A 24,898-nucleotide genomic window follows, 5' to 3' on the forward strand; every position below is an offset into this window, starting at 1 on the left:
AATCCTGACAGCATAAATGGATCCAGAAAAACCACTATCATTTAGAAACACTGGGAGTTGCATCAGTTCTTCATCACTTTTCCCCAAAATGGTATGTTTGAAACTGGTCTATAATTGTAGAAATCTCCCAGGGCAAAAGAGTTTCTTTATTAATGATCTTATTACTGCCTTCTTGAAATGGGGGATCACATCCCTTCCATAAGGTGGCACTGATCACCTCCCAATTCCAGACTGGTGGAGAAAGTGCAGAGCAAGCAGGTGGTTGCCCTCATATCTCAACAAGTTCAAAATCTATAAGTAGCAGAGAATCCAAGATACCATAACAAGATACACAACTGCTGAAGTTACATCCTTATGACTTGCCCCAATGCTAAAGTCTAAGTTGCAATGGGCCCAAGTGACTTTATTTCCAACAACTGAGTATTCCAGCTTCCTCCTTCCAGTTTTTGGTGGAGAGATGCGGCACAAAATGGAAAAGCGGCACTTCAGCTTTTCCAGTCTCCCTCTCGTTCTCCATCCGTTTCACTGCTTTCACTTCCTGGTAAGACAACAGTTTGGCTTTGTGAGAGGGAAGACGACATGTAGGAGCAACTCTGTTAAGCCTCTGGGCCCTTTGTATTCCACGGAATAGTAAGGGCAGCAACAATATAATGGACAAGCAATGAAAAATTTTCCAAGTGCATTCAGGAAGCTATTCAGATCCATCAGACAACCGAATAGAAGCGTTTTAACCCATCCTTCACTGCTGTGGAGATTTATACTGCCCAGTTTAAAACTAACCAAGGAGTGACAATGAAGTCCCATAAGTCTTCAGATACCATAAGACATGGCAGGGGTTTCATTGTGTATAGAGCCACAAACCTGTATAAGGAATCAGAATGGGAAAGAATTTTCTATACTTCCCATATTGCTCATACCCTACCTAAGAATTTTATACTTTTGAAAAGCTTGGCAGTACTATTTTCCTTATGCTCTGATTTGTTATTTTTATTGATTACACCAAGAAAACATTCTATCATTACCTGAAGAGGAGACAATACCCAAAATACAGCTGCTTAGGAAGACCCCTAAGCCAAAATATTGCAACAAGTACCTGGTTGTTTCCCAAAAGCTTCTGAATTGTCTTGTTTACAATGGCACTATAGAAGATTTCTTGTTTCTTAACAAGAGGTGCATAGACCACAACTTCACGCTTGGGAGGGACTTCTACAGCTACATCTGATTTCAGCCTTCTCAGTAAGAAAGGAGTCAAAATCTAGAATAAAAAAAAATCAAAATATATTTCTAACCATTTATGTTTAAAAGGTATAATCCTGCTTATTTCAAAGGAAAGTGCTGTCATTCCAAAACTGCATGGTGTGATGTTCTGTATGTAATTGCTCTCAGCCACATTTTGACAGAAAATATGGCTTTGGCAAACCCCTTCTATAAACTATGGAGTGCTTAAAACTTCCTTCTAAGGCAAGGAATTAAGAATCTGTTTTTTTTTTTTTGCAAAACCAGAAGATAAGCACTCTCAATTTCATCAAAGCTAAATACTTCCATATATAACCACTCTCTACCGTAGTACAACACAAAACAGAAGCAACTGCACTCTTTGTGATTGGGAAAAGGGATGACCCCCTCCATCTATACTTGCACAGTCTATCCAACCAACCAACCAACCAACCAACCAACCAACCAACCTACCTCATCTGCATCACAGAAAGCTTCCATTGCCCTAGGCAAAGACTAAATCCTTAATGTTCAGGTGTTGACTATAAAAACAATTTCATGGGGAAAAAAACCCTTAATTTCTGAGTAAATATACCTTCATTGTGAGGAATTCATATTGGGAAAGTAAGGATGCCCACAGATATACGTAACAGTGGTATCTGCATGTGTATCCACATGTGAACATATATCGTTATCAATAATACAGTACAGTATATTTAATGAAAAAGTAGCAATCGGGAAGACAAAGATAACATATTTTAAGCAATAAAAACTGACCTGGTGCAGCATGTGCAAAACATTCTGTTCTCTTTCCTTAGCAACAATATCTTCAGCAATTTCAGAAATACTGGTAATATCAAACCAGGATTCAAAGCTAGAGAAAATCAGCAAAGAAAAATGAATTAAGAGCTGAGGAGCGACAACTTGGTTCAGTACTGAAGAAAACAAAGTTCTACAGTGTGCACTGATTATCCAAATTGACGTGCCTTTTTTCTTGTTCGTATTATTTTGCCTTTCAAGAAAGGGAAGAGATACGCAGGGCATGAAACTTTGTCCAGTCGTTAGAGTGAAACTTTACTTGCCATTTCCTCCACCATTCTTGAAGCATTTGAATTTTATACTTATTTTCACATCCATCTTCATTTATAGAATCTAGAAATCAAATATACAGCTAGTCCCAAAGATTTGCTGTCAGTTCATCAAGCAAAGATCTATTGGCAGTGTAGGATGAAAGTTTCCAGTTAGTCCCTCCAGGAATTATTAAAATGCCTTTACCAGCTAAGCAGAATCAGAACCAGCATATAACCTCAAAGTGTACAACAAAGGATTTAGCTGGTAGATGGGAATAGTTGGGATTAAGGAATATAAAAGGATTTTCCTTCAATTTAACAGAAAACGGGGCACATTCCTTTGTATCGCAAGTGGATCTTCCACTGGCCCCAATCTAGATAATGTTGAGGAAGCAGAGCATCAATATTTGAGATCGCTAGTACCATCTGGGTAGGTAAAATCAACTGTAGGATCTCCAAAGCTTTAGAAATCATAAACGGTACCATAACCAAGTAAGCTGGTTTTGTACCAAAGATGACAAAGTCACGGCTATGGCAGCTCCAGAGATCATTTCCGTCAATGCTGCCATTATGGAAAACTTGAGTAGATTTCTCATTCTGAGAGAGACCCTAATACTTGCAGATTGCTCAAGATCCTGCAGCACCCTCTGCAGTTAGTACAGGAGAAGTCAAGGATGGTGCCAGGGTTGGTACTGATAGTCCTGATTTGAACAACAGAAGTACCAGACCCTTACTTGTAGACAACATATTTCCTTTTATTAATCACTGTTGAGCATTCTTATCCCTTAAAAGATAAAGAATTGCAGAGGCCAGTTCTGCAACAAGGCACCTTGGCAACAATGTGCTGGAAATATAATTATCAATGGGCTTGAAATCAGCAAGACCGGAAAGCACACACGTCTGAGTCCAATTGTTGGTCCAAATTGATGCACTGTTAATGAATTTGTTAGCAAGAATGCTTGATCACAAAGAAATGCTTGAAATCACATGAAACTTGAGAAAGGGAGGGAAATAGTTGGATACAAGACTCCTGCTGGAAAACATCTGGCAAGTCATTACTGGAACTGTCAGAGGAGCTTTCTGCCTTTATCTTCTCATCCTGGAAGCATAGGCAGCCAAAAAACCTGGATTTAAGGATAATTCCAGTGTGGGGGAGATGTGCAGTGATAAAGTTTGATAGGTAGATAGATAGATAAATAAATAAATAAAATTCAGTCAAGCACAATCAATTTTAGTTACCATGTTTGAAAGTTGAAAAGACATCTGTTTAGGTAATTTTTTTTGTTGTTTCTTACTTAAGAACTGATTTTTCTGTTTAAAACCTTGTGTTTGTGGTAAAAATGTAACTATGTAAAAATCAAGTAGCCCATGAGACCCGATACCTTGATGTGACCATGAAGAAGGGAACAGAAACCAGATAACAAGGTGTAAAAATGTCAGACAAAGGGTAGTACAAAAAGGGTCATCTTATAACACTTCTAATAGTGCAAGAATGTAGATAAAAGGCGACAAGACTAACCACGTGGATTTGGGCAATTACTTAATTGTTGATATAATGTTGGGAGTATTTCCTGCCAATGCGAATTAATTCATGATAGGTAATGTACCTTTTTCTATACAATCCTTTGCAAATCTGTATTTGGGGTTCTTGGTCTGATTGGTTGGGAGCCCAATGATCACTGTTTTAAGGTATTTTAGTAAAGAAACTTTGTTTTGGATCTCCATTTCTTCCCTCAGTGGGTCGCGAAGTCTTCTGTTCCTGTAGAAATGAGGAGATCCTGTGCTATCGCTCTAAGGATCATCGCTAGAAAGGAACAGGGAATACCAGGATCTTTTTGCACTTATCCCTGTCTGGTAGTTCGTGTAAACATTACATTTCAAGCACAAATCACTAGATAATGTAGCTGCCTTAAGACAAGTCTCTCTCCATGTCAGAAATGTAATGTTCCAAAGACTGTTCCCAGACGTGGATATGTTCACTGTCATATCTGGGAGGACTTCTGAACTTCAATTTGATTGCTCATGAGTATTCTTGGCCTTGGAGCGCTCAAGGGATGCTTGCCCTCTTTAGAAAAGGGCCTGGCCGTAACCCCACTTTTCTGTCATCACAGTCAGTCTCTCCTTCTCAAGAAGCAAAGGTAAAGGTAAAGGTTTCCCTTGACGTAAAGTCCAGTCGAATCCGACTCTAGGGGGCGGTGCTCATCTCCGTTTCTAAGCCTTGGAGCCGGCGTTGTCATAGACACTTCCGGGTCATGTGGCCAGCATGACGACATGGAACGCCGTTACCTTCCCGCCGAAGCGGTACCTATTGATCTACTCACATTTGCATGTTTTCGAACTGCTAGGTGAGCAGGAGCTGGGATTAACAACGGGAGCTCACCCCGCTGCGCGGTTTCGAACCGCCGACCTTCCGATCAAGAAGCAAGCATTGCCATAAATATCTGGCCTATTTTTTGTGATGATCTGCCACAAGCTATGGCTGGAAGAATCGTGACTCATTTCTTGTTCACTGAGAGAGAGAAATGTCAGAGCAAAAGCTTTTGGAGAAACCATGAAAAGTTACATCTCTCCTGAAGGTTGTTTATTTTCAGATGTTCAATTTTGTGCACAATTAAAAATCAATACTGACTGCTTACCTTTTCAAGTCATCAAACACATCTGGAAGCAGGAAATTAAGGAGGGACCAAAGCTCAGATAAATTGTTTTGTAGTGGAGTTCCAGTTAACAGGAGCTTATTATCAGTGCTAAACCGTTTTAATTCCCGAATAAGACGACAGTTCATATTCTTAATCCTATGTCCTTCATCTACAATCAGATATTTCCAGTAGAAATTCTAAAGGAAAAAAGTATCCAATTATTCCAAAAAGCAAAATCCATCAATAAAGATTTCATTTCTTTAAAATATATGATATACCAGGACACCAAATATGTTTTTTTCCTATTATATTATTGCCTTTGATGTTTCTTTTTTTATGCAAAGTATTGACTACATATCTTATTATTCATGATTAGACTCTGGCTGTGCTGGTCCTGTGGAGATGACAGGCTGGGTCTTGTCTAGTCATCTAGGCTGAGTTTGATCCAGGGAAGTGGACAGGGTCCTTGGGATGTTGACTTTTGCCACCTATGTGTTAGATCCATGTCCCTCCTGGTCGATCAATGCCTCCTGGGAGGTGACATGTAGCTGAGTCCAGGTGATAGTAAATGCTTCTCTGCAGCAAGGAATCGTTCCATGTGCCTTGAAGAAAGTGGTGGTCTGTGCCCTCAAGAGGTCATTAGTGGATTTCATCCAGTCTCCAACTTTCCCTTTTGGGAGAAGGTTGTTGAGAAGGTGGTAGGCCTTATAGAGTTTGATTTGCCTAAGGCTATATATCCAAGCATGTAATATAAATTATTAGATGAAAAAGTCCAAAGCACTCAAGAACCCGAGGCCTTTAGCTTTCTGGTGGAAAGACTTTTTCATCTCTTTAACTTATATAACCTGGTAAGCAGCTACCTTATATAAAGAGTTGTGTTATAGTAGTATATTGGTATATTAGGAACCTGATATTTAGTGCATGCTATTCTACATCATTTTATTGCTCACATATTTTAATACTGGTTCTGACACTGATATGATGCATTTGATTCTGTAATAAATTTATCCTCTTAGTAAAGAGAAAGATACAATTGTCTAAAAATAAACGATTGCACATCTACTACTCCAAGAAATATATGTTCCAGGAAAGTTTCAATGTGTTCCATAAATGTTAAACTCCTGATTTAATTTAAAGAGTCACATTATAAACATTTCTAAATACAAAACTAAGAGCTCACAAATGGGAGTGGTAAGAAAGGATGAGAATGGGATGGCAAAAGTGCAATGGGAGGCCAACACCAGGCCCAAGTCCTGGTGAAATCTGGCACCAGATTATATTAAATAAGCAGGACAGCTGTGAATATCTACAATTTTGGATTGTTGACTCACAGTTACGATCTAGTATTAGCACTTCAAATAGCTTAATTTACACTGATTTTGCATAAAATATCAACTACTGTTCTGTAAAGGAGTGCTGAGTGAACAGCATTTTCTTACATACCTGAAGAGAATGTCTATCTCTCATTGCAATTTCAAAAGACGTAATAACAACAGGATGGATATTCACTGACCCTTCTTTCCTTCGTATTTTATGAACAAGTGCACGTCGTTCTTGCTGGGTTCCATGGTACAGCATTATAGGAATCTAAAATAATTTTGCAATCACTTTCAAATAATTCGTATTTAAATAGTAATCCAAGCGGCTTTAAAAACATTTATAAAACTTCATCTTTATTTTTATTTACTTCACAGTACTTTTATTCAAAGTGGCTGCTTGTGATGCTATTGCTGTCTCTGCAATTTCTTCTGTCTTAAAGGTCTTGGAACTTTAAGTTCCAAGAGACTTCTAGCCCATGGGCTGTCTTTTTAAGAGACTGAATAAGGTAGATAAAACTGATAAATCAATAGAGTAGGTGGCATACAAAGGCACACATAATAAATAAAAATTAATTATAATTACATTAAATCTCCTGTTTTTATCAAGCAGGGTGAAGTAGTTTTACAACCAGTTAAACTATTGACTTTTAAAAAAAATATTGTTAACTTCAACTGGAAATGTTGTTTCAAGTATCTAACAGAACAATCTGTTTCAGGGGCACCTGAGTGACTGTAGCCGGAACACGGATGTTGGGGGAGCACGGAACTGATGACCCACTCCCCCTGCCCTAGACCACTTGGCCCTGTTTGCTTAGGCTGCCAGACCTTGGCTGCAAAAAAGGGCTATTTCTTAGCCCCTAGATACCCTCTAGACACTCCCCAGATTTTGTCAGCCTGGTGCTCTTTACTGTAGAGAGCAAGATAGAACAGGAAGGAAGACAACTCAAGGTCCAAGTCAGAGAAGGAATTCATAGGAAGGCTTTCCCAGTGTTTGCACTTATTTATGGAAGAGGCTTGGCAGAGGTTTTCTATTTGGTGATAGTAATTTATTACCTGCTCCACATAGGAATCCTTGGACTACCCTCTCTTTGAGCTCTTCCAAAAGCTCAGTCCATTTGATCCATGGAATTGAGAGAGTTAATGGAAGGATCCAATCTCCTGCAATCCCTCCCAAGAAGAGGAACCGGGGTGCTACACAATAAGGCCTTCAAGCCTGCTGTGTTGGTGTAATTGTGCACCGATCCTAAGACGGCACGCTGGTTTTTGGCAACACGAAGATCCTCCATGAAGTGACTCAATTAGGATTGCCTTTCCCAGACAGGAGAGAAATATAGGTAGTCCTTGGTAGACTACCACTCGTTCAGTGACCGTTCAAAGTTACAATGGCACTGAATGAGGAGACTTACGGCCTGTCCTTGAAGTTGCAGCTGTTGCAGCATCCTGTGGTCACATGATCCTCATTTGTGACCTTCGCTGCTGGCTTCCCACAAGCAAAGTCAATGGGGAAGCCAGCAGGAAGTCGGAAGTTGTGGTCACATGAAGTTGTGCTTAACAACCACGCATGATTCGCTTAGTCACATAAACCAGAACTGCCTTTGTAAGCTGGCATGGTCACATGATTTTTCACTTTACAACCGTGTCACTTAGTGACAGAGTTCCCAATCCCAATCATGGTAATTAACCAAGGACTACCTGTATACCATTGAGAAACATATACAGTCATTGAGAGTCAAGCAACATACAACAACCTCTAAAACTAGTCACTCAGTGATTAGCCCTAGCCAAAACGGAGCATCAGGGCAGGGATTAAAGTAGATGGGGACTAAGGTGTAAAAGGAACTGCTAGAAATTCCACTTAAAGAAGTAACAAGAAAAGTATTAGGCTCTTAAGGAAGACCAAATAATCCTGACTGATGGTTGCCATGCTTGCTGGGACCAGGCCAGTATGGGAAGGCAAGAACAAGAAATGGACTGTGTCTATTTGCTACAGGAAGAGAAGTTTCACTGGGCACTGAATGTTATGCACAGAGTTCAGCATTATCATTTTTTAAAACATCTCTCACCTCTGGTGTAAACCTTTTGAATTCAGCCATCCAGTTAGGAAGAGTGGATAGGGGCCCACATATCAGAAATGGTCCGGCAACCCCTCTCTCCACCATCAAGGCAATTGTTGCAATACACTGGATGGTCTTCCCTAAGCCCATTTCATCAGCCAAAATACCATTGATGCCATTTTCCCAGAGCATCTGCATAGAAAAAGAAAAAAATATGCTTCAACTACACTAATGGATAAAAACTGAAATATGAACCCCTTGATCCAACATTATGAACCCAAATGTTCATTAATACGCTTTGCAACTAAATGAACACAAGACACACAATGCTCAAGAATATTTGATTATTAATATTAATAAACACAAACGCTAATTGCATGAGCTTTCAAACTTACAGGCAAATCGGGATATTTTTACTGTATTCTATACTATGTTTTAATGAATGTTTTTATTATTTTAATTTGAAGGTTTAAATGTCTGTGTTATATTGTAAATGACTTTAGGATTTTTTTTAAAATGGGAAGCTATAGTGAAACATTTTAAACAAGCAAACAAGTAAGTTCTAATTAATTCCACATTCCGTCTATTACTAAGGAATCTCTGGATGCTGACCTAGAATTTTTACTTGTTATCTATGGACTTCCATGTATGGCTTCTTTGCCTTCACAAAACATTATTTGGGAATTTCTAGAGTTTTAAAAATAATCAAAAGATATCTTCCCTCAGGCCTACTTTCCTCCAACCCATGCATTAAGATCACCTGGGGAGGCACCACTTATGATCCCAATGCCAGGAGGAGGGCCTTCTTGGTTCTAACACCCCAACTATGGAATTCTCTCCTAAGGGAAATATTTCTGCACTCTTATGTGTTTTATTTTCAATATGAACCAAAGACATACCTCTACACCAAGACATTTCCAAAGTACCAACTGTCTAGAGCCTGGCACTTCGGGGCTGCTTTTTTTTTTTTTTTTAAAACAACAACTTTGTATTGAACATTTGTATTTTCACTGTCTATTAGGGCTGATGGTGAATGCTTGCATTAATTTTGAGTATACCACAGTGGGGTCTAAGAGGAAGCAAAGCAAAAAATTAGCCTATTATGTACTGTATGTCATAGAGGATCATTCTAGTCCTTAATGTCAGTTTCCTTGAGCTCATCGCACTTCTCAACTTGGAAAAGTAGAAAGCTAACTCTTGTAGGTTTGTACGATGAGAGTCTTTCCCCAGTGGGAAAAACACTTTTTTCCATGACAAAAGATGTGGAGAGCAATGGCTCTATGTCCAACAGAACATTCGCTGTGCATTCTCTCTAGCTGGGGTGGGGGGTATTAATGGAGGGAATGTCACTTCACTAAACCTCAGCTCTGGCATCAATCTCAGGCTACACCCCCCGCACAGTATTATCATCATCCAAGACACAGAAGGATGCTCGTGCCCAAGACAGAGCTTGAAAAGAGTGATTACTATTTGGTACAATGCTGGCAACCTGAGTAGAGTTCAGGAAGGCTAAAAATGTGACACTATCACACGGACCCCTTTGTCTGGTAGCCACCCACTTGAGTTCATGGGACACCTTGAGTAGAGTCTCAGGTGAGGATTTGGTAGGTACAGGAGGAGGATTAATGTTGTCTTAATTGACATAGTTATTCCAAGGAAGTTGGATCTTTTTATAGTCAGGTACTTCTATTTGAAATCAGTATCATGAATAATTGCTAATGACCTAGCCAAATGTGGTTTTATAAGATAAAATATAAACTCATACCCTAAGCCATTCCATGCCTTCAACTTGATACCACCTCATTACTCCTCCAGTGAAAAGTTTTGGCTGCTGAAAAGGTACTGGCTGTCCTTTAAATTTTCGTTTTGGGTCAACAAAATGCTTGGCGCTATGTCGCATCACCTGTGCCAATCTATCCTTAATAATGCTGTTTGAATCCCCATTATTCTCGATTTCTTCTGCACATAGTTTTGGAGGACAACTTTCAATCTATAGAAGAAAGCACATAGGCAATATCATTGTTTTAAATTCTTGCCAAGTTTTTATGCAATCATTTATTTATGTGAGTTATTTCAGGGTTGATAGTTAAGCCAGACAAAGTCAAGATCACTTGTAAAAGAAACTCAACCACTAGTGAAAATTCTTCTAAATTCAAGTATTGTTTTAAGTTACAGTAACATGAATTTCCTATAATTATAACAATCACTTGTATCAGTATTCACATAATGCAGCTTGGCACAATTTGAAAGCTGTGTTGCTGTTATTATGAATAAGTGCAGCCTATGAAAGGTGTCACAGATATTTTCCTTTCTAAAACAAATTCTCTTCCCTACACAGCACAATGACCAAACTGAAACCCAGCTTTCCTTCAATATTCACAGCTCTCAGAAAAGGCACCTTTGGCATATCAGCATTCCTTCCACAGGGTAAAATGAAGAGGCTTTAGGTACTCATTCTGCCCCTTAAACAAGCTAATACCACCCATAATGAAGGCATGTTTTATTACAGGCAGTCCTTGACTTACAACCACATTTGGGACTGGAATTTCCACTGGAAGCCATTAAGCTGAGTCACCATGTGGCCAGACCTGATTTTACAACCATTTTTACAGCAGTTGTTAAGCAAATCTAGCTTCCCCAATGGGCATTTTTTGCTGGAAAACAGCAAAAAAGTTGCAATACGCAATCATGTAACTGTGGGATGCTGCAACCAGTTGTAAATGAGAGCCAGTTGCCAAGCATGTGAAATGAAATCAAATGCCTGCAGGGTACGTGTGGCCGGGGGGAGGCCGCAACATTTTGTGATGCTCAGAAGCCGCAAAGCACCTGTTCCAAGGCTGTCATAACTTCAGACCATCGTTAAACAAACGGTCATAAGTTGAGGACTACCTGAGAATGACACTCTGTACCCCTACTTTAAAAGTTAAAGATGGCATTTGCATATGTATTGCACATGTATATAAGAAAATATTCCTAATTATTTTCAGGATTACAATCAGTTTAATATATGCTGGTGCCATTCCCCTCAAATACTAAGGTTTTATGGACTACAAATAAACAAGCACTGACTGAATCAAGCTTGACTGCTGGTGACTTCATGGACATGTCCATATGCTCTAAAGAAACCATACACGGCAAAGGTAGTTTTCTTTGCAACAATATGGGAAACGTTTTGCCATTGCCTTCCGCTTGTTTTTAGAAGATTAGAAGAGAGAAAGAAACTTAGTTGTTACACTAATTCCAAATGCTCTCTTGAAATAATTTGAAATTCATAGTGCTTCTGAAGTCATTATTTAAAATTCTTAAAGGAGATTTTTAGAAATAGATATCAGATGATAATATACTCTAACAGCATGTGTTCAAAACTTGAAATATACCTGATCATTTTCAACTTTGCTTTTTTTGGCCGCTAACAAAATTTCCTGTGCAGAAATAAAGAAAAGCAATAAAATTATCGAATAACTTTAAATGAACATTAAACGCTACAGCACTTTTACCAAAAAGGATTATATATGCAAAATCCACAAAGAGGAATAGAATGGTATTTATTTAATGATTCCTATTTCTTACATTGCACAGTTATAATGCTCATATCTAAATTATATATAGATTATAAGAATCAGAATGTCCAAGTTCTACTGGATCAAATATGTAAAGAAAATGGATGAAAAAAAATCATGGAGAAAAGTGGAATAATTAACAATCAGTAAGTGGTGTGCTAAACAATAGCAAATACATAAACAAAGGAGGAAAAAACTCCAAAACAGATAAACAGCCAGTCCAAGCCAGGAGGAACCACTTATGTTAATCTGCTGAATGAAAACAAGCAAAGCCACATGGGAATCATATTTTTAATAACTTTTTCTCTTTATTATATTCTTACTTTTTTCTTTCTTCTCTTCTTTTTCCTTGCACTTTTTACTCCTCTCTATTCTCTTTCCTTTTATTTATGTTTAGCTTGTTTTAGATTTTACACACACACACACACCCTTTTGCTAGGATAGGGATCAACATGCTCTTCTGATTCCACCTATATCTACTGCTTTAACTCGCCCTACCATCAGTTTTTAGAGAAAAAGGCTTTAACAAAACTCTGTCATTGTACCCAAGGTCTGGACCTAAAGGCTGCAACTATAGCTTCACTGAGTTGCAGATTAAGACTGAAATCAAATTAAATGGTAACCAACAGTTGAGAGATGACTACACAAAGTCTCTTATTGACTCCGATTTCTATTTTCTGTTAGCCCATTGATTCTTGAGAATTTCTCATCAAGGTGAAAAGTAAAAGTCATAACTGATTGGGGTTACTATGGTCTTTCTATCCACTCATTGCTACCTCTACGCCTAGAGAAAAGTGAAAGCTGAGATTCTCCAAAGTCTGATATTGCACATCACATAGATTTGAGTGCTACGGGCAATCTACAAGGGTGAGAATATATATATATACTTTAGGTAACAATATATAGCAGCATCTGGGCCATCCATTGTAATTGCCTTAAAATTCTGAATTTGTATTAGGACTTTGGGGTTATTCATATCCAGAGAGGTCAAGTGTCAGCTGCCTCCAGATGTCAACAAACTCAATAAAAAACATTATAAGGAGTCAAGAAAGCATCTAATGCTGATAAGGAGCTCTCAGCTCCAGAAAGTCAATCAAGCGAGATGCTTCTCATTTGAGCCATCTGACTAGAGATGAGCATCCCACCCCACAGACTAGCATCTGGGGTGATCTGACACTTGGTGTATTCTTTCAACAATGGGTCCAACAAATAAAGGGGTTCCAATAGTTGTTGGAAAGATCACATTGTGAAAGCTGATTCTCAGATTGGTACCAAGTCAAGAATGCAAGGAGACAAGACCTTTTACACAGAAAGCATATGAGAAAGAGAAGCAGAACTTTCCCAACTTAATTATCAATCATTATTGTTACTTTAGTCTTTTCTTAATAAGTGTTTCTAATCAGAGGTCAGAGAAAATTGTTCTTTGGATTAATCACTTCCAGTCCAACTGATACCAGAAGCCTGACAATAACTTATATTGCAAAGACTGGTTTTCAACAACGGAAGTCTGAAGTTGAGATAGACTCTGCAAGAATGGAAAGCTGGTATGCAAGGAGAAGCAACAGTAAAGACCCAAGTGCATCTGAGTCCATGGAATTTCAAATATACTATCATCCCTCGTGGACACCCCTAGTACATCAATACAACTTGGTGTCAGGCTCCCGTCTCTTGGTTCGCCTGCCATTAGAAGTTCCTACATGCGTTAGCTGGCTTCACACATTCACTGCATTCCCAGAGAACCAACCGTGTTAGCTTCACATTCCTTTGCCTCAGCCGTTTCAGCCAAGGACGCTTTACTGCTGGTAAGACACCTGTCTTGTTAATCACTCTAATGAGATGGGAGGGGGAACTCAGGAGTGAGAAACAGCTTGTTTGTGAGACAGGGAGGAGGGATGAGATCAGAGGAGGGAAAGAATCACTTTGAATGTCTTGGCACCAAAATCTCACTTGGAGCTTTGATTACTATCCTGTGTTAATTGGATCCTTAATAAAGAATTCTTTAAGCTTTCTGATGGACTGTCTGGAGAATTTCTAAGTTAGGATTTTGGTAGTGGGATTGTCACACTCTCCTTATGTAGCAAAAGTGTGCAGAGACTTGGACCAGACCCAAGTGGAGAATCTCCTTGGGTAGACAGCTCTTTTGCTTCACTGACCCCAAAGCTTGAGATAAGAAAGTAATCCATATGCTCTGTATAACAGGTGGTAAGTGCCCATATTGACTCTCACCAATAACCTAGGGGGACAATGGGAGTCCCAAATGGGAACACTCAGAATTGCTAATTTTTCAGCTCCTCTAATTAGATGTTTTGCAACCTCTGTCCTCAAGAATTTGTTAAAAAGAATAGGTTGCTCTGGATGAAAACAATCCATCTAAAAGTTGGCTAAAAATTAAATTTATTAATGCTCTTTCTGAGGTATCTAGATGCTGTTAGAACATCTGGAAAGACATTAGATGCCTGAAGTGGAATGTCCCTTACTGTGGTAGCACTTGCTATGGTTCCTCTCATACCTAGAGCTATCTTGCAGACACCGCAAAAACACCCCAGTCCCCCTCTCCCCAAGGTCAGTGAGGAGGCCAACCTTTCCTTTCCATTCATGCTATTTAACCTGCAATGGCAGCTGGCAGTCAAGTGGATAACCACATTTTCATCAGGACAAGCTGAGATTAAATTGCTACCAAATCACAAAATTAGTTAAACCTTTGTTGGGGTAAATGATGTTTCACCTGTGGAACATCCTTCTCCCCCAAAGTGAGATTGGTCCCAATCATGCTGGCCTTCCAAAAGGCCCTTAAAACTTACTTTTGCCACCGGGCCTGGGGATCCCATGGAAGTGTGGAGCCTGTTCAAGGGCTGTATCATGTGTAAGTTTAGAATACACTCCCCCCGTCTTTTTGTTGTTATAGTTTTTGTTTTAACTGTATTTTAATAGTTTTGCTTTAATTACGTTGTTTGGCTTTGTGTTTTTAACTGTGTGTGCCTTTCAGAGTCACAAGCGTGAGATGGGCAGCTATATACATTTAATAAATTAAAAAAAATAAAAATACATCTCTTTGAATCGCTCAAGAGTAATAATTGGTGGATTTGTATTTAAGCAATTTACCTCTTTTGACATGACATCAGAAATATTGTATGTTCTATCTTCTCGAACTCTCTTCTTTTTAACTATAAGAAAATATATTGATTTCAGTACCCAAATTTTCTAGATATATCGCAAAATAGTGCAGGTCTTTGATAAAACTTACCAATTTTCTGATCTTTCTGACCACTTAGTTTTTCATTCTATAAACCAAAATTTTGAGAGCAAAATAACGTTAATGTTATTATTTGTGTATATAATAACTCATAGCTGTAATTTCATTCATTTTGCACTGTAGATTGTAAGAACCCTGGCCAAAAATGATTTCAACAGTGTTTTTTCTAAGCTAGGTTGCTGCTAAACAGAAACAAGATAATGTATCTCTACTTGCAACAAAGTTGAATATATACAACTTTTTGTACAGAAATTAAAACCACAGCTTTTGAAAGCCTCCCCCCAGATGATTCCCTTGACCCACTCTCAGCTCCCTCAGTCCATGCATTTCAGAAATCCCTCTGGGGCAGCAACCTGTTAGGCAGAAGGAACTGCCACTGAGGAGGAAAATTCATATACAAATATCCCGGCATCAAAGATTTTGAGTATCGCCATATACAACAATGCATATACACTCACCAAGATCAATGTGGTTTTCTACCCAAAAGGCAATTAAGAGACAATGTGAGAATAGTTTTGGACATTACAGAATATCTACACCACCACAATGAACGGCAAGCAGCTCTCATCTTTTCAGATGCAGAGAAGGCCTTTGACAATTTGAACTGGACTTCTAGGTTCGAAGTTTCAGAAAATAGAGACTTTGGAGATAATTTTATTCAAGGAATTAAATCAATTTGTGTGCCTCAAAAAGCACGTATTATTGTAAATGGCAATTTAACTGAGCCTTGTCATATACAGAAAGGAACAAGGCAAGGCTATCCTCTGTCACTTTTATTCTTTATCCTAGTTTTGGAAATCCTGAATAGACACATTAGACAAGTTGATCAAACAAAGGGTTTGAAGATAAAGGAGGAGGTCTTCAAACTGAGGGCCTTTGCTGATGATTTAGTTTTAATATTACAAGACCCTTTGAATGTTGTTGAACATTTGATGAAGAAATTAAAGGAATTTGAGTGATTAGCTGGACTTAAATTAACAGAAAAGATGTTGATCAAGAACATCGATTGGTCCGCCCCAGCAACTAATAGACCCAACAGGGTTTCGGAGGGAGCTGGGGATTATACCTGAGGATCTGCTGCACAGTCCAGCGGAGGCCCTGGCTGCCACCTGGAATAGGGAAGTGGCCGGGGCCTTGGACAGGATTGTGCCTGTGCGGCATCCTATTGAGCCCAACACTCCCTGTGCTTTACGGAGGAGCTGAGGCTTCTGAAGAGGATTAAGGGACGCCTAGAGTGCCGCTGGAGGAAGACAAAAACCAAACCCGACTGAACACAAGCTAGAGCCACTATTAAGGCCTACCTTGTGGCAGTAAGAGTGACCAAAAGTATTTCTCCACTCTTATTGTATCCGCAGAAAGCCGCCCGATCCCTCTTGGGGAAAGGGGACTTAGAGATCCATCTACAGGGCCAATCTGAGGAGTTTTCTGGGCATCTGCAGGATAAAATCACTCAGATTCGCTCCAGGTTGGACTCTGAGCATGAGGCAGTATCTGTGGAGATGCCTGGGGGACGTTCTTACTCTGTTATCTGGGAACGGCTTGTTCCTGTTGAGCCCGAGGAAGTGGACAGGATCCTCCAGACTGTAAACACCACCACTTGCCAATTAGATCCATGCCCCTCCTGGCTGGTGAAGGCAGCTCAGGAGGGGACATGTGGTTGGGTCCAGGCGATGGTAAATGCATCCTTGAGAGAGGGGGTGTTTCCGGCAGCCTTCAAAGAGGAGCTGGTGCGCCCACTCAAGAAACCATCGCTGGATCCTAGTGTACTAGACAACTTTCACCCAGTCTCCCCCCCCCCTTTTTGGGGAAAGTGGTTGAGAAAGTGGTGGCGTTGCAGCTCCAGAGGATTCTGGAGGAAACAGATTATCTAGACCCCTTCCAGTCAGGTTTGAGGCCGTTATGGGATGGAAACGGCATTGGTTGCACTTATGGATGATCTCTGGCGGGAGCGGGATGGAGGGAGTGCATCCATCCTGGTTCTTCTTGACCTCTCAGCGGCTTTCAATGCCATCGACCATGATATCCTTTGGGGTCGGCTCAGGGAGATGGGGGTGGGTGGCGTAGTCTTGCGCTGGTTCACCTCCTTCCTCCAGGGCAGGTCCCAATCAGTGTTGATAGGGGAGGAGAGATCGGCCTCACAGCCCCTTCTTTGTGGGATGCCGCAGGGATCAGTACTCTCCCCTCTCCTTTTTAACATCTACATGAAACCACTGGGCGAGATCATCCGTCACCATGGGATGAGGTATCATCAGTATGCTGATGAAACTCAATTGTATATCTCCATCCCAGGTGAAGTAAGTGATGCCGTGACCACCCTTTCTGTGGGCTGTGGGGGCCTGGATGAGGAACAACAGGCTTCGACTGAACCCTAATAAGACAGAGTGGCTGTGGATTAATGGCACCTTGGGTGCCAGGAACTTGTCACCTTTAGTGCTGGATGGGGTTGCACTGCCCCAGACAGACCCGGTGCGTAACTTGGGGGTCCTCTTAGACTCACAACTCCCGCTTGAAGAGCAGGTGGCAGTCGTGGCCAGAAGGGCCTTTGCGCAACTTCGTGTTGTGTGCCAGTTATGCCCCTTCCTGGATTGAGAGGCCCTCTGAACGGTCACCCATGCCCTGGTCATCTCCCATACAGACTACTGTAATGTGCTCCACATGGGGCTACCCTTGAAGAATATCTGGAAGCTACAGCTGGTCCAGAATGCGGCCACGCGGACAATCTTGGGTGTCCCAAGATTTGCACACGTAACACCTTTGTTGCGTGAGCTGCACTGAGTCCCAGTTTGCTTCTGGCTCCAATTCAAGGTGTTGGTCATCACTTTTAAAGCCCTACATGGCATGGGACCAGGATATCTGAGGGAGTCTCATCCCTATTACATTGACCTGCCCCATCTGGTCATGCAGGGAGGGCATGTTACAGACCTCATCTATAAAAGAATTCCACCTAGTGGGGTCTCCGAAGCGTGCCTTCTCTGCTGTAGCTGCCGCCCTTTGGAACATCCTTCCCCCAGAGGTAAGACAAGCCCCCTTGCTCCTGGACTTTCGCAAAAGATTAAAGACCTGTTTTTGTCTGCAGGCTTGGAATGGGAGGGGGAATAATTACACCTGGGAATGGCTAGCACCGTAAAGTGATTCTGAGGGGCCTATTACACTCAAGGACTGATTAAGATCTTTTCGCCATGTGGATTTTATTATATTTGTATTTTTACTGTATTTTGTATTGTAATGGTTTTGAATTTTAATCCTGTTTTATTGTAAGCCGCCCAGAGTCCCCACTTAGGGGAGAGATGGGCGGTGAATAAATTTATAAAATAAATAAATAAATAAAGAATATGACTACACACAATCAAGAAAAGTTGATGGGTAAGTCTGGTTTTATAACTGAAAAAAAAGTCAGATACTTGGGGGGACATTATCAAACACAATTTTACCTTTGCAATATTTAATGTTCCTTTCCTTTCAAGTTTCTCTTTCTTTTGTTGCTCCTGAAAAAACAAGGTTTTACAAACCAGTTGTTTCTTTATACAACAGAAAAGTTAACTTCACAGCTCTATGTACCTCTACTTTGGTAGTATTTAAGACTGCATAAATGTATCCCATGGAACTCCACATACCTTATGCTGGGATGCCTATCTGAGCAGGAAAATGATGTTCAGGAAAAGCCTAGACTTTGGGATTTTGACACACAAGAGCCATTTTCTGTGCACAAAGGTGACACAAATACCTCAGCAGCTGGTGGTGTTCAAAGCTTTCCTTGAAATCACTAAAAGTTATGGTACGCTTAAGCTCTAACATTAACCTACAGCTCTATAAAGTGAGCTGTCTTAGAAATATGCTTGACATGGTCCTGTAAGCAGAGGATCTCTCAGAAGAGGGCAGCCACTTCCGAGCAGAAGTACAGAGGCAAATAGTTAACATACAGAGTTCCTTGAATCACTATAACTTTAGGCTCAAGAATAACATGGGCCTGCTGGTGGGATGGGCAGGACAATAGACAGGAACTGATATTTCAGGAGGAAAAATATCCCAGTAGCACTAAGTCCTTTAATCAATCCAGGGGAGAACAGACTATGGAACAAAATGTGAGAATCAGAGATACCATAACAGAACAGCAATTCAATGGTCCATCAGGATAAAGTTTTGTCTTGCTTACAATGGAAGGCAAGATAACAAGGCCATGAACCAGAGGGCCTTGTGATAACAAAATATAGAGATTAATTGCCAGTCCAATAAACCAAACTTTTGTAAATTTAGGAAAAGTTAAAGCCAGACCAATAAATAGAAACTGTTAATTGGAGCACTGTTCCAAGGAGTCAAACATGAACACACAACACAGTAATATGGGTTAGGATAAGGTCTGAAAGCCCATAAAATGGAGCTCCTGCAGCCAATATTATAGGTTCTATGCCCCTCATTCCAGTAGTTTCATGACAACTTAAGAACTTTAGGGGGGAGAGGGATCATGCCTATTTCTTTGACTTTTTTCAAGCTTTCACTATCTGTGAGAACTTAGAATTAGAAGAAGTTGACCATCCAAGTCAGGCATAAGCAGCTGTTTATAGATTAGATATGGTGCTACTTCTAGGTGGCTCTTCCACTTTCTGACTCCAGCTCAAAAATCCTAGCTGTTCAGCATCGGCTTGCTAAGGCTACACACATTCTTGCATAGGGCCAGCTTCTTCATTCGATTCATCTGAGGATGGGTAATGTATGACAGGTTCACAATGCTGTGACCTCCAGTGAAAGTTTGCTTGCAGCACCACTGCCACCTCTACCTTGCCCTTCCTACTTCATATTCACTTAAAAATCCTTTAATCTGGATTTGTGTCTTGAACAAGAGGTTGAATTCGATCACCTAAATGGGTTCTTCCAGTTCAATGCTCTTTGCTAATGTTGGGTTAAACTATATGCGTTTCAAACTATGGTCAATAAACAGCAAGCCTGTGAAAAGTTTCCTGAGTTATTCAAAAGCATTTAACAAACAGAAATGACAACTGAGCACTCCCCCCAAAGATGGTAATATGTACCAATCTTACAATTTTTAAAATAAGCAATTAGAAATTGTGATCCGCTTTTGTGCAAAATTCAGCATTAACAAGATTTCCATCAATAATCAATTTATAAAATTCTCAGTCTTTCCATTAGGAAAATGTGTTCCCCATGCCCCACAGGGCTTTTCAAATTATTTGATTTTTGCTGCGGTTCCAAATTATTTGATTTTTGCTATGGTTCTTTTTTTTGCACTGATTCTAATTCACTATTTTCAGTACTACAAAATGTCTATTGGTACAGCATAATGTTGTACTCCAGAGGGTTTTTTTTAAACTGAAGTAAAGAAGTCAGATAATTGACCCTGTTAGCGTATGCCACAAAACTAGTGATTTTGGGCAGATATATATAGATATACGTACATTACACAGAGCCTTCGAGTCTTCCTTGACTACTGGTGACTACATGGACAAGTCTTCCAGGCAACCTTTTGGAAGTGGTTTGCCATTGCCTTCTTCCTACGGCTGAGAGAAAGTGACTGGCCCAAGGTTATCTGGTTGGCTTCTGTGTCTAAGGCAGGACTGAAAGTCAGATCAACCCTTAACTGCTAGACCAAACTGGCTTTCTGTCACATATGTATCTTCAGGTGGACTCATTTATATTTAGGCTGAAGCTAGGTCATGAAATCAAAATGAATGATTAGATGTGTTTTTCTTAATCACAATGATAAAATATGGTAACATTATGAATCCTTTATCTTAAATGCATTATTAGATATGTACATCTAGCTTCTAATTTAAATTTTAAAGCTTGCTAACCTCCAGTTGCTGCTGTTCCATTTTAGTCAGCAAGAACTTTGAGTAGATGTTGCTTTTTTCAAGCAAATGTTGAAGTCTCTTGTACCGCATTTCATTTGAATCTCTGTCCCAGGTCATGTAAGCCTATGAGAGAAGAAGTCATCAATTATCAATTTCAACATTAACTGACCATAGTATTGGAAATATAAAAGTTGGTATTATCTTTCACTAGTTAAAACTATATGCAATTTAAATAATTGAGCCCTATGTTTTTCTTCAATGGCCTACTGCAAATACAGCTTTATTAGTCAACTGAGAGGTCCCACAATTGTAATTTCTCCAGTTTCTTGATGGGAAATTGTCATTTTATATTTCCAGTGCTGTCTTGCTCTGAACTTCCCAACCTTAAAAAAAAATCTTTTAAAATTTGCTCTTCATTGACTGAATAAGCATTATTGATTGATATCAAGTTTTATCAGAGGAGGGAAAATTAGGCTTCCAATCAGTTAGTTGAGTTAAAGGAGTTTTAATTAATTTTATTTGCATTACAGGAAGTTCCCAAGCAAAGCATTTGTTTAAAAAAGCAGATCTCTGTATTGTGTACAAAAGAAGTGGAGCAAAAATAAAGGCTGGATAAAATCTGAATAATTAAAAAAAATAAAGGTTTTAGAGGATGCACAGATCCCACCTTGAGCCTGTCCTGAGTTCAAGCAGGAACTGGGCTTGTCTAGCCTTGAGGAAAGACAATGTAAGGGGAATATGGAAGCACCTCCCTGAAAAGGCAGTCCTGCTTCCTTGTTCCACAGGGCAAATTAACACAAGGCAGATTCTGATTTAATGTGAGAAAAAGCTTGCTGACTAGCAGCCCTCCGAGGGCGGGACCAATTTCCCAGAGGCGGCGGGTTCCCTTCATTGGATGGGAGCGGAGACTGCCATGATCGCTCCGGGGCGCGCTGACCTGGGCCGGCCGACCTCGAGGGCTCCTTCCACTCAGGCCGACTGCGTGCTTTCAAACAAGCCAGCGCGCCGCCCAGCGCGGGCAGGCCACCTGCTGCGGACCCCCATCCCAGCGGACCCAGCCGCGCCGCCCGGGCGAGCCCGCCTTCCTGCCTTGGCACCCAGCCGCCGGGAGGGCACGGCGGGCTTCCCGCTCGGGGCCGCGCACCTTCTCCATCCTCTGCCGCTCCTTCTCCCTGCCCTCCGCCTCCAGGCGCTCCTCCTCCTCCCGCATGGCCGTGGTGATCAGCGCCGCTGCAGCCCCCGCTCCGGCTCCAGCTTTGTCCGGCTCGTGCAGCTCGGCCATCGGAGGCTCTGCAAGGGGAACAAAGGTGAGGGACGGCGGGGCTTGGCTCCCTCCCTCCCCTCCCTCAGCGCCCCTCGGCCCGGGCGCCGCGCGCGAGCCAGAGGGGCGAAGCAGCTCCGCGTTACCTGGACTTGGGTCGCTGCTGCTGCTGCTGCTGCTGGCGCTGCTGCTCTCGGCCGGCATAGCTGCCCGCGCGCCCTTCCACCCCTCCGGGACCCGGACTCCGCTCCGGCCGCGCACGAGGAGCGACCGCCCAGTTCCGCCCAAAGGAAACTCGCGCGCTTTTCACTCTTGCGAGAAGTCGCCCTCGCCTCGCGCGAAAGCGGCCGCAGCAGCACCGCCCCCGCCCCCGCCCCCGCGGAAGCCCGGAAGGGGCATCCGGGCCCCGGGAGGGCGAGTTGGAAGACCCGGTGCCCTTGGCAGCCGCTCGCCGTCGGGTTTGGGGCGGAGCAGCAGGATTCCACCAGCTCGCCACGTTCAGTGCGGGAGAGGGTGGAGGCCGAGGAGGCTCTGCGGAGGAGCTCGGCGGGTCTCTTCCGGCGTCTCGCTGGAAGGAAAGGAGGAGTTCCCCAGGTCCGCGCCTGGTCTTCGGCGAACAGCGGCTTTCTGCTCGGGAAGCATCCTTCCTGCGCTCCTGGGGCCATCTGCACATCAGGCGTTCTCCTGGGCGCCTTCGTCCTCTGCGTCCTTCTTCAGATTGGCCTCTGAACCCGAGTGCCCGTCCCAGCCCCCTTTAAACCAGGGGAAATGTTACCTTCTTGCTGCCTTAACATTACCAGTAGGCTAGGCCGGGAGCGGGGTGGGGGGTGGAATAGCATCATGGCATGAACATCCTTTTCTTCTTCCAGAGGGGCGGGACTTAGCCCCAGCCTTGTTTTCATACTGTTTTCGTTTTTTTAACACCATGCCCAGGTGCATGGGCACTTCCCTTCTCTCTATGATAAACTTTAATTTCCAATTTCCCGCTTGTATTTAAATAAAGAGCTACTGACAGTTGCAGAGATACAAAGCAAAATGTGTCACTTTCCTGCCCATTTTGTAAGAAAAAGCTGTTTGGATTTTTTTTAAGTAGTTAGTAGGTAAGTGATTTTGGCCTACTAAAAGTAATTCTGAACAAACAGCGGGAAGAACAAAGATGGTGAGTGTAAAAACTTAGCCTACCAATTAAAGTACATCATAATCATGTGTGTTAAAGTAGGCCTGTAGCTCACATCCAGGTTGTGTTCATACATGTTTAACCTGGTTATTGCAATAGCCCAATTTCTAGGTTCACATAATGAACCATTCACTGATCAAACATGCTGGATGTCAAGCCACAAAAGATCTAATAAAGGTTAATATTAACTGCATGGAATGTTGTGCAGAAGCAGCCAGTACCTTCGACCTGGCCAAGCATGTTGTGTGAACATCACCTGTGAATTATGACAGCCATACTAGGCTAACATTTTAATGGGGTCACCTAGCATTTTTTTTTTAACTTTGGCAGTATCTTGGACTACAGGTTTCTGGTTTGTGCAGTATGGCAGTAAGCCTGGCTGCCAGTTTTCTGTTCTGTTCCCTTCCCTCCCTGAAATGGCTTCTCCCTTTCTCTTACACCAGGCCTTGGTGCCGAGTCTATCAAGCATGTGGCTGTTATTACAGTAGTGTCTTCTCATATATTGTAAAGAACTTATGAAGTTACTTGACTTCTTTGAACCTTGAGAGCAGAAACTAGAGTAGACAACATGGTTGATCATTCCACAGGAAAAATATTTACTATTATGGAAAATGGAATTATATTGAAGTTTTAATCACAACATTCTAGCTATGGTGACGATATTAGCTATTTAACCATTTACCATGTCTTTCACATTCATAGGAAGAACCACTTCGTAAGTTGTAGCCGCTGAAGCAGTGTCTTAAAATTGTAATAGTGGTGGGAACGATGATACCAGAATCTCACCAACTTCAGCAAGACTGCTTGTTTTCATTTTCATTTCAACCGCTTTCATTTGGGGTGTGTGTCTTTTTTTCGTTTATATTTCTGAGTTTTTTTTTTAATAGCATCTGGCATCCTTGCAGCCAATCCATCTGCGCCACTGAAATCAGTAAACTGTTTCTAACTGACAAATCAATGGAATTGTCACAAGTTGTCTTCAACCCATGCAGATAAGTGCTGATACCATACCAGAGTCAATTCTTGTGTGTGTGGTTTTTTTATCGGTTCAGTTGTGTCTGATTCTCAGAGATTGCCTGGACAAGTCCTTGCAGTCTTCTTGGCAGGTTTTTCAGAAGTGCCATTGCCTCCTTCCTAGGGCTGAGAAAATAATTGGCTCAAGTTCACCCAGCTGGCTTTGTGCCTAAGGTGGGACTAGAACTCATGGTCTCCCAGTTTCTAGCCTGGTGCCTTCACCACTACACCACACTGCCTCTCAGTTCTTGTATAAACTCAAGCTAAATTTGGGCTAATGAAGTTAAGATTCACGTGATTCAGACTCTCTCTGAAGATCAAAAGCATTTCCCTTCATGAAGACAGACGTCTTTCCTAGGGTTTGTTCATCAAAACTAAAAGTATAAAACAAGGCCAGGGAAGATGTTTTAACAAATGCCATTTTAGCGGCAATCAGGAAGCAATGAAATCTTCTTGATTTACAAGTGAAGGATTTAGAGTTCAGAAGTGACCAATTTCTTGCTTCATAGAGAAGCAGAGAGAAAAGTCTTAT

The 24,898-nt window shown here is 41.4% G+C and overlaps 1 protein-coding gene across 2 annotated transcripts in view; it reads right to left on the reverse strand.

Moving 5' to 3' along the window:
- Nucleotides 1-22,469, reverse strand: part of HELLS (helicase, lymphoid specific) — a 43,412-nt gene extending 20,943 nt beyond the window's left edge. The window contains exons 1-13 of one of the 2 annotated variants that reach the window (XM_063307591.1): nt 22,328-22,469; nt 22,059-22,204; nt 20,915-21,037; nt 18,539-18,592; nt 15,099-15,135; nt 14,957-15,018; nt 11,672-11,716; nt 10,060-10,284; nt 8,304-8,486; nt 6,365-6,508; nt 4,922-5,118; nt 1,993-2,089; nt 1,094-1,255 (exon numbers count right to left, since the gene is read on the reverse strand). In XM_063307591.1, the coding sequence (XP_063163661.1) occupies nt 1,094-1,255; nt 1,993-2,089; nt 4,922-5,118; nt 6,365-6,508; nt 8,304-8,486; nt 10,060-10,284; nt 11,672-11,716; nt 14,957-15,018; nt 15,099-15,135; nt 18,539-18,592; nt 20,915-21,037; nt 22,059-22,204; nt 22,328-22,379 (1,527 nt within the window). In that variant the 5' untranslated portion in view covers nt 22,380-22,469. The remainder of the gene's footprint in view (nt 1-1,093; nt 1,256-1,992; nt 2,090-4,921; nt 5,119-6,364; nt 6,509-8,303; nt 8,487-10,059; nt 10,285-11,671; nt 11,717-14,956; nt 15,019-15,098; nt 15,136-18,538; nt 18,593-20,914; nt 21,038-22,058; nt 22,205-22,327) is intronic. The other variant, XM_063307590.1, reaches the window with a different exon arrangement.
- Between the last annotated feature and the right edge of the window lie 2,429 nt (nt 22,470-24,898).

Source organism: Candoia aspera, chromosome 6 (assembly GCF_035149785.1).
Source record: "Candoia aspera isolate rCanAsp1 chromosome 6, rCanAsp1.hap2, whole genome shotgun sequence".
Taxonomy (NCBI): Eukaryota; Metazoa; Chordata; class Lepidosauria; order Squamata; family Boidae; genus Candoia; species Candoia aspera.